Here is a 10,226-nt window from a genome sequence, read left to right as displayed (position 1 = left end):
ATATATATATATTTTTGTTTCCCTCAATACATTTCTGGTTTGCTGTAGTTTCTCATTACTGAGATCAATAGAACAGAACCAGCTCCTATGTGGTGCTCATATGTTACAAACTCACAATATAGTATTGGTTTCTATTGCTATAGCGCTCCATTTCCTGCAGAGGGCGCACTTGATACAGCTGATTGTGAATCGTAGGCTATTGGGCTCCATTAACCAAAATCAGTATTAGGAAAATATGAATGCATTAATATTGTTTATGGAAATTGAAGTATAATGAAAATTATGCACAGGCATTTTATTTTAAATTTTTTAGATAGAGTTAGTTTATTTATTACAACCCTTTATTTGTCCTGGTGACCATTATTCCTGAGGAGCAAAAAGGTTGATTCATATACCATTCACAGGCCTGTTCACCCTGCAAGTATCTGTGAATGCCCGTTTTGTGCGCATATTAGTACAAAGAATGTTCTTTAAAAGAGAACTATGAGGTAACCTTTTTATCCCATGGTTCTCTTTGGGTCACAGGAAGACATATACTAACGTCCTCCAATGACCCAAAGCTCAGTATATAGCTCACTATTGTCCGCTATATCCTGAGAGCGCCGCAGCCGGGAAGGATCCCGACAATACTGTCTGGGTCCACCCAGCTGGCTGATTGACAGCGGGCTCTGCCTATTTAGAAGCAGAGCCAGCTGTGCCCACCCCCAACCCCCTCTCCTCCACTCAGCGCTGGAGGATCGGAGAGGGGGGAATCCCTGCAGGGAGCCGTGACTGACGGTCACCACTCGCTGCAGGGAGATGATCAGAAAGTGAGCGAGCGACGGTATGTTTTCGCTCACTTCCCGATCTATAGAGCTGACGTGTGACAATTCCATTGTCACACGTTGGCACTGACTATGAGGATGAGTGGAAATCACTCACCTCATAGTTCTCCTTTCATTTTTTTCTTTAGAAGTGTAATTAAATTTGAATGTTCCCATTGTAATATCGCATTATGGCCACTAGATGGTGCCAAAAGAACATATAAAATAAGCATATAAGAGAGGCAGAGCCAGCTATCAATCAGGTAGCAGGGTGGAACCCGACAATATTGTCTGGATCCTTTCTGGGTGCAGTGTGGCTCTGCGCTGTCAGCATATACAGTAGTTTGCAATAACCCGCTATACGCTGACTTTGGGTCACAGGAGGACATTAGTAAATGTAAAAAAAAAAAAGGTTTGGCATTAGTTCTCTTTTAATTGGGTTTTTACCCTTCCTTATTTTATTGACATTGGCTAGACGTGCACTTTAATGTTTGTAGTAAAATTAGTCGCATATAAAAAACACAAAACAAAATGTTTAAGTCCCCCACCCTGCCGTATACACGCACATATTACATATCACCATGAAAGTTCTATCTGTCCCCAAAAATGATATAAAATTCATTTCAGTACAGCGTTGTATGACGGAATTAATGTCAGTCGAAGTACCGCAGCCCCGAAAACTGAAAAATGTCCTGGGCAGTAAGTGGGTTTAACACCGCGGTCATCAAGGGCTTAAAGAATCTTGCTTGCTTCACCTTTGGTGTGATTTACACCACCGCTTCCAAAGCAATAGATTAAAATGCATTGCACTGCGTGAAATTCACTCTTATTATTATTATTGGTGTGACTGTTTTTTTTTTTTTTTCTTTTTAATACAAAAAGTGTTTTGAATGGCACCAAACAATATCCTGGATGTTTGTCTTTCAGGCCATCACCTTCTGCCCTCCAGCACAATCCAAACATGACTGGATCGGCCCTCCGGATCGATACTCCAATCTGCGTCCTATCAAATACTTTATTCCTAAAAATGAGTCCCATCTGGAAAGGAAACTCCGAGAACTGAGACAGGAAACACAAGAGTGGAATCAAAGATTTTGGGAAAATCAGAATCTCTCATTTATTACGGTGAGTAGAATACTTAAAGGGTTATTAAACCCTCCGGTGTTTTTGCATATATTTAGTGCTAACAAGCAGTAGATATATGCAAAAAGTGTAAAGAAAAAAAAAACCCGCTTTGAAAAGGGTTAATACTCACCTGTGTCTTCCCCGCGCGCTCCCGTCCGGAAAATGTGAAAATTCTCGGCCAGAAAGCATCTTGGGGCGGGCGCATGCGCAGTCCACATTTTCGGCCGGGATGCGAGGAGAGACACAAGGTAAGTCTATGGACGGCGTGCACCCGCACAGACACCATGGGACAGGAAGTGCCAGCAAGCTCAGAGGAGTCAGCGCTGGATCGGAGACCCGCCGCAGCGCTGGAGGGACAGATGAAAAGGACAGGAAAGAAGAAGAAGAAGATCGGATTAAGAAACATGATTTAAGGTAAGTGCTTTCATTAACATTGGGGGGGAAAGATTTTCGACTTTAATGTCACTTTAAAGCTGAACTCCGGAATAATATTACAAATACCAATTAAAGGAGAACTATGAGGTGAGTGCTTTTCACTCGCCTCATAGTTCTAGCCGACCTGCAACAATGAGACTGTCACAGGTCGGCTCAGTAGATCGGGAGGTGAGCGAACACATACAGGCGTTCGCTCACCTCTCGATCCTGTCACGGCTCTCTGCCGTGACAGGGGAGGGACTGGATTCCCCGCTCCGATCCGCCAGCGCTGACTGGTGGAACGGACGGGGAGGGGGCGGGTACAGCTGGCTCTGCCTCTAGATAGGCAGAGCCAGCTGTCACTCACGCAGCTGGGCGGATCCAGATATTGATGTCGGGATCCGCTCCGGCGTCTCAGTATACCGCGAGCTGTATACTGAGCCTAGGGTGACGGGAGGACGCTAGTTTGTGTCCTCCCGTTACACTAAGGAGAACTATGGGGAAAAGCCCCATAAAACAATCATAAAATACACTCAAATAACTGTATTTGGCTTGGTATTAGCATCTTGTTATCACCTGTACAGCAGCACTGTACTGCAGCACTAGGGGCCAATCAGAGGTGCTGCATACACATGTGCTGACAAGGACTGACAGGAGGAGAGAGCAGAGGGATGAGGTTATCATTGTGCTGCTTCTCCTTTACAGCCCTGTAAAAGGTTTCAAGGCTGGTAGATGACCTGACTGTACAGCATGACTGCAGAAGAGAGGAGTCGGGTCACCAACCAGCGGGCTTCTTGTCAGGCACCGAAACTTGGCACTCATCGGGGGGAAAACCTGTAATTATGCGAATGCTTCACTTGATTCAGCATGATGAAGCTCGGTGTGCTCTTTTAAATAAAATGTACCAAACAGACCCAATCCATAAGCCACAGAATACTCCACTCCTGGGCTTCTCTTTTCCTTTCTGCTTTAAATACAGTTACATAAACTGTTTTGCATTTATTCAAGCAGAGAATTTTAAACCAAACTGACTTTATTGACAGCAATCTAGGTGTAGAGTGTACATTATGAGATGGGGCTTGTTGGAGGGTCCACCCAGGGCCATCAGCACGACAAAGAGAACTATGAGGTAACCTTTTTATCCCATGGTTCTCTTTAGGGTCTCAGGAAGACATATACTAACGTCCTCCAGTGACCCAAAGCTCAGTATATTGCTCACCATTGACCGCTATATCCTGAGAGCGCCGCAGCCGTGAAGGATCCCGACAATACTGCCTGGATCCACCCAGTTGGCTGATTGACAGCGGGCTCTGCCTATTTAGAGGCAGAGCCAGCTGTGCCCACCCCCACCCCCCTCTCCTCCACTCAGCGCTGGAGGATCGGAGAGGGGGGAATCCCTGCAGGGAGCCGTGACTGACAGTCACCACTCGCTGCAGGGAGATGATCAGAAAGTGAGCGAGCGACAGTATGTCTTTGCTCACTTCCTGATCTATAAGTGTACATTATGAGATGGGGCTTGTTGGAGGGACCAGGGCCTTCAGCACGCCATCTGTTGGGGGACTACAAGTCCCAAGAGGCATTGCGATGCTCTGACATCCACAGGAATGACTCCCAGAGGCATGATCGTCTTTATCCTCCTGCTGAAAAACCAATAAGCCCAACAAGGAAGTGAGCCTTTCTCTTGGCTGTAGTAGGTCGGAGGACCTGGAAACTAAGATTGAAGAATGTCATTAATAGAGCCGTCAAGATATATAAAAGCCACTGAGTGAGGGTCTGTCACAGGGCTTTTGTTTGCTTCAAGCTGGGTTTGCATTCCTATACAAGTCTATAGAAATTCAAAATGTGCATGTGGCAGGTGAAATACACATATCAATAAATTCTGAATGATCTCAGAAATGTCTAAAACCGATGCCATCAAAACAAGGCCAAAGCCCATTGACACAGACTCTTAATGCAGTCTACCATTAGCTACTTGGACTGTAATAGCTGTTATACAAAGTGGATTATCCCTTACACTTGGTAAACTCCACTCAACTCTACATATTTAATCTAGATTGGAGTTTGGCTTGCTAGGTTAAAATCCCAAAGTGAAAACCTCCGCTGAGTAATGAAGCTATTTGCTGGAAATAGTGCGAGGGGCGGGATCGTATTATATTTTGCTCTACTGTCCTACAGTTTTTTGGGGGGCTGGCCCTGTATTGGTCCTACATTAATTTGTATAATCTGCTCACATTTATTTTCTTTGTTTTGTGTTTTAGGAAAAGGAAGAATTTATCGCTTCAAAACTTAACGCTTTAGGGCTGGGCCGGAAAGATGAAGAAGGTGAGATGTATTAACCACCTGACGTCCTGCAGTTGTAGTTTAACGGCCAGACTGTGGCTTCCGAGATGCGGGTTGGCACTTTTTAAACGTCCTTGACCGCCCTCGTTCGTGCGCGTGCTGGGTGGGAAAACTGCTTGAATTGTAAACAGCCAGCGATGGCGAAGCGCCCAATCGCTTGTATTATGCATGTAGGTGTGCGCCCCCCTCCGCTGCTGCTCCGCTATGCCCCGTGCAGGCCCGGGACCGGCACAGCAGGTCTGTGATGGGAGGGAGATCAGCACACGATCTCCCTCTGACCTTCCCCCCGGTGTCTGAACATGGTAGTGATGTATATTACATCACTTCCGCATTCAGCTGTCATTCTCCGGCTACAGAAGCTGGTGACATAAGGGGTCTTAGAGATCCCTGATGTCTCCATAAAGAGGACCTGTCACTGTAAATTGGCTATCACATAGGGGATTTCTAAGCCCCCTATGTGATAGCAATAAAGTTAAATAAATTTTTTTTAAAGTGAAATAAAAAAAAAAAGAGTCTCATATAAAAAAATTGTTTACAAATCCCCCACGCCCCCCACACACAGGCGTGCGCGCGCACCAGGTTTGTTTACCTGCGAAAATGGCAATTGCACCGCACATCTTGCATATCGCCACGAATGTTGGAGTGAGAGCAATAATTCTAGAGCAATTATTCACTGATAACACTAAACTGACGAGCAGTAAAACATCGCCTATAGCCAATTTTGAGTATGGTAGCTTTTTTGCAATTTCACATGCACGCGCAATTTTAAAGCTTGACATGTTTGGTGTCTATTTACCCGACGTGACCCCGTCTTTTATATTTTACCAACAATGTGGGTAATAATAAATGTTTTATAATTTATTTATCAATTTATTATTAATTTATTTATAATTTTCAGCATTTTTTTCTTAGTAAAAAAAATAAACCCCCCAGTGGTGATTAAATACCACCAAAAAAAGCTCTACCTGTCCCCAAAAAATGGTATGAAAGTAATTTCAGTACAGCGTTGCATGATGGAATAAACGTCAATCAAAGTACCGCATTAACCACCGGGACAGGTGGTTAAATGAGAACAATGCCATTTCATACTGTAATCTTGTGTGTAGATGAGACACTGTATCTAACAGACTCATGTGACTTGCCTTTCATGCTTTCAGTGTCTCTATTAACCGCTTTCCGTTGGTTGGGTTTTTTAAAATGTCCTTGTGCCCATGCCCGCTTATGCGTACCACCTTGTGCACACATGAGCGGGAAACTGTCCGAATTTGTAACAGCCAGCGATGGCTGTTTACATACAAGCAGTCCGGTGGCTGTAGACCCGCTGGATCGCTTGCATGTTGTGCCTTCATGAGCCCCCTCCGCCGCCGCTGTCGATCACAGGCTCCCTGTGCCCCGTGCGGGCCCGGGACCTGCACGGCAGCTCTGTGATCAGATGAGTACACAATCTCCCTCTGATCTCTCCTGTCCGATTTCATGCGATCCGTGACCGCGTGCCTGACTGAATTTCCACTCGCCCTCTCTTTATTTCCACTCGCCAAATGCGAGCTGGCGAGTGGAAATTTTGAGCCCTGCTATATACTACATATAGAGTGCACTGAACAATAGATTTACAATTATCCTCTGCTAATATGAATGGGTTAAATGATCCGTAGTACATGATATGTAGCCCTGTACCCCCTTTTCCACTTACAGAGCTAGGTTATTTTTCTTTTAAATAAATATTAATGTAATTTTATTGGTATCTATCTACCAGTAGCTGCCTCATTTCCCACCCTCGGCTTATATTCGGGTCAATACTTTTTCCCAGTTTTTTTTGGGTGAAATTAGGTACCTCGGCTTATATTCGGGACGGCTTATACTCGAGTATATACAGTATATTAAATCACGTCCCATTCAGCTGTCATTCTCCGGCTACAGAAGCTGGAGAGAAGTTGTTGAAGCAGATCTCTGCTTCATCAGCTTCTTTTTGGGGTCCCTAGGTGACATTAGGGGTCTTAGAGACCCTTGATGTTTCCATAAAGAGGACCTGTCACTGGATATTTGATATCACATAGGGTGCTTCTTAGCCCCCCTATGTAATAATAAAGTTAAGTGTGTAGAAAAAAAAAAAAATTAGTTACACATAAAAAAACAAACGTTTAAAGTCCCCCTGCCTCCACATACACACGCAAACATGCATCAGGTGCGCAAAAATTATGATTGCGGTCATTACGCCACACATGTTACATGCGAATATCAGAGTGTGAAGAGAGAGCAAGGGACGTATTTTTTTTTTTTGTGTGTGTTTGTAGATCTCATTGAGCTCTTCATTTGGAAAGTAGATCTTAATGCTAAAAATGATGGGCACCCCTGCACTATATGGTCAAAAGTTAGTGGACACCAGACCATTACACCTATATGAGATGGTTGGAAATCCCATTTGTCGAAAGTGCTGAATTGGGAGGAGTGTCCACATACGTTTGGCCTACGGTATATTTTGAGTGATGATTTCCATTTTAACTTTTTAAGTCATTTTTTTATGACTTGCATTTTGTGAGATGTTTGAGATTTGTAGAATAGCCACTAGAGGGAGCCCTATGACTTTCTGCGTTAACCAAAACCTCCCATGATAAAAAATATGGAGGCTACCATTGCTGAATTCTGCTTTTCGGAATGTCAGTTGCCTCCATTTTCCTTTCCTCAATGAAGTCTTGTTGTCTCAGGACTGTGAAAGTGTTCAGTGCTCAGAAATTACGAACTTAAGAAGTATGTTGCCCAGAGCTTCCCTAAAAGCGTGTAACATCCTTTATCTGTTTTTAAGGAAATTATTACATACTGAGACCGTCTCAACCAGAGTTCTCCTCTTTCCTTCACAGGACGCAAAAGGACTTTAGATGCAAACGTAATGGCAGATTTTTATAGGGATTTCCTAAGCAAGAACTGTGAGAAGCATGACCGCTATAACAGGTAACAGTCGCATCTGCTTTCTGAATGTCATGATTTTCTATGTAGCAGGGCTTTCCGCATTCAGCAGGTTACAGGAGAAAGCAAGGCCAAAGCCTCTGTTTTAATAGTGTATTTCCACCATTTCGGCAAAAACATACTACAATGGGAATTGGGATTTGAATGAAATGCTTATTTTACCATTGGGGAAATATAGAAGAAAGTATATACACTTGTACATGCAATAATGTGCCGAGCTGAAGAAACAATCAAATATAAACAGTGAAATATACACCAATGATTATAGGCTGAACTCAAACCTCATAACATACACAGTGAGATGAAGTCCAAAAAGAATCAAACGATGCGCTGCAGATAACGAATCCAAACAATGCGATGCAACGTGTACAAACAACATGAGCAGTCCTCTGAAGCAGACTTTATAGTGTGCAGGTGGACACCTCCACCAAGTGATAATCCTTCACCTCCACCAAGTGAATGCACAAATTACAAAGGAGTGCTCACCTGGGTCTGTGGACCCACAGAGTAGGTCTCAAGCACGTTTTCCCTTCTTAGGAGGGCGAGGGAGGCCCGTAGTATCAGAGTAAAATAGATCATTTCCGGTCGCAGATGCGCTCATCAGATCGAGAAGAAAGAAAGCAGAAGACACATAGTGCGTAACTATATCCATAAATATAAAATGTATTAGATAAAAACAGGTACTCACACAATGGCAATTGAAAGCCAGCATATAAGATTCCTACGGGGATTCCTTCGATATACTAGAGTAAATGTAATGGAGCTCCCGTCCGTCCAGCTCCACTGAAGTGATGACGCTATATTTATATGACACGTGTATTTATTAACGTCCATGCACATATGCACTTTTGGATTGCATTTAGTTGCAAGTAGGCTTTGATCACTTATATTGGTTTCGTTTGTGGTATAAATATAGCACGTATTGCAATGCCAAGCGCAGCACACTGGTTCACAATTGATGACACCAGATGCTCCGCCCTACATACGTTACGTCCAGCGTGACTTCGGCTGGGAAGCCGGCTCCATGCTGATTAGCTGGGAAGCCGGCTTCCCAACTAATCAGCATGGAGCTGGCCCAACAGCTGGCTCCATGTTGATGGGCTGGGAACCCAGCTTCCCAGCCCATCAGCATGGAGCCAATTTTCTGGGCAATCAGGAAGCTGGGCAGCGAGTAATGAACTGCCTCCAAGCTTCCTGATTGGCTGGGAAATCGGCTCCATGCTGATTGGCTGGAAAGCCGGCTTCCCAGCCAGTCAGCATGGAGCCAGCTGTTAATCCGGCTCCATGCTGATTGGCTGGGAAGCAGGTTTCCCGGCCAATCAGCATCGACCCAGCCTAACACAGAGCCGGTTTCCCAGGAAATCAGGAAGCCGGGCAGCGTGTCATTGCCTGCTTCCTGATTGCCTAGGAAGCCGACTGCATGCCAACGGTAGCACCGGTATTGGCGAGTACCGACAGCAAAATATCGGTACTTGTACTCTATACCGAAAAATGAGTACCGGTGTATCCCTAGAATATATACAGTCAGTAAATTGCACAAAACATACTCATTGCATGTATTGATGCATAAGTAGCTGGTGGCAGCTATTTTTATACTTTCTCTGCGACAATGTATTGGATACTTCTAGAGGAGATTCAGGTATAACTGAACATGCTGTGTACTGGATGCTATTAGCCAAAATCATCCGGAAGTTGGAGCTTTGAGGTAACATATTGAATAAGTCATGGTGACGTGTTATATTATGGAACATACAAACTAATTGTCTTTTTTTTTTCCCTTGCTTGTTTCTTTCAGAGAGTGGTATAAAAGGAATCTAGAAATCACATTTCTTATGGGAAAAGTGCAACTGCAGAGAGCTCTGAGAAAGATCGGCTGGGGATGGACAACACCAGAAAACTGACATTATGTGTTAGCTGGAAAAAAATCATGTAATTTACAAGAATACAGCAGACCCTACTGACGTCATCTCTGCTGGCTTGGACGGTTTATTTTTCCTAACAGTGTCTCAGATTACCTCACATTGACATTCTGCTGAAGTTCTTCGATAGGACGAGTGTTCAGAATCAGAAAACCTCAACCCACAGTAACAGCAAGGATGCCAAGTCCATTCTTTTAATCTGGGAGAGCTGTATAATAAAATGTGTATATTTCTATGTCTTGGAATGTTGTGTGCTGTGTTCTGTGTCCATCCATGGCTGGTAATGTTGGCTGTGTTAAAGCTCATTAGTCATTTCCTTCTTCTGAATCATTTTTAACAGGGATGCTTCATAGGGAAGGTTGGCAGCATCACTTTGTTTATCATGGAAGCACATTGAAAAGAGATGGCTACCTTAAAGAGAAAGTAGATTGTTTTTTACACTGATTTTGCAATTTGAGTAATTTCCATGTTTACCTTAAAAAGACATCTTGTCGCCAGATCATTCATTTTAAGAGCAATCTTCCCATAGGATTATACACTATATTGCCAAACGTAGTGGGACACCCCTCCAAATCATTGGATTCACGTGTTCCGTGGCATTTCCTTGCTACTAAATATTCCACGGTCACCTGTTAGTGGTATTATAAGAAAGTGGAAGCAACTG

The 10,226-nt window shown here is 43.8% G+C and overlaps 1 protein-coding gene across 1 annotated transcript in view; it reads left to right on the top strand.

Moving 5' to 3' along the window:
• APOPT1 (apoptogenic 1, mitochondrial) overlaps window positions 1–9,710 on the top strand; it is a 16,350-nt gene extending 6,640 nt beyond the window's left edge. Inside the window, exons 4-7 of the mRNA XM_018556128.1 lie at window positions 1,731–1,928; window positions 4,601–4,664; window positions 7,538–7,628; window positions 9,439–9,710. Coding sequence (XP_018411630.1) covers window positions 1,731–1,928; window positions 4,601–4,664; window positions 7,538–7,628; window positions 9,439–9,544 — 459 coding nt within the window. The 3' untranslated portion in view covers window positions 9,545–9,710. The remainder of the gene's footprint in view (window positions 1–1,730; window positions 1,929–4,600; window positions 4,665–7,537; window positions 7,629–9,438) is intronic.
• The last annotated feature ends 516 nt before the right edge of the window (window positions 9,711–10,226 follow it).

The sequence above is a fragment of the Nanorana parkeri genome, unplaced genomic scaffold (assembly GCF_000935625.1).
Source record: "Nanorana parkeri isolate BGI_ZX_2015 unplaced genomic scaffold, ASM93562v1 scaffold12, whole genome shotgun sequence".
NCBI lineage: Eukaryota > Metazoa > Chordata > Amphibia > Anura > Dicroglossidae > Nanorana > Nanorana parkeri.
Note: the sequence above shows the minus strand (reverse complement) of the source record. Positions and strands in the feature narration are given on the sequence as shown.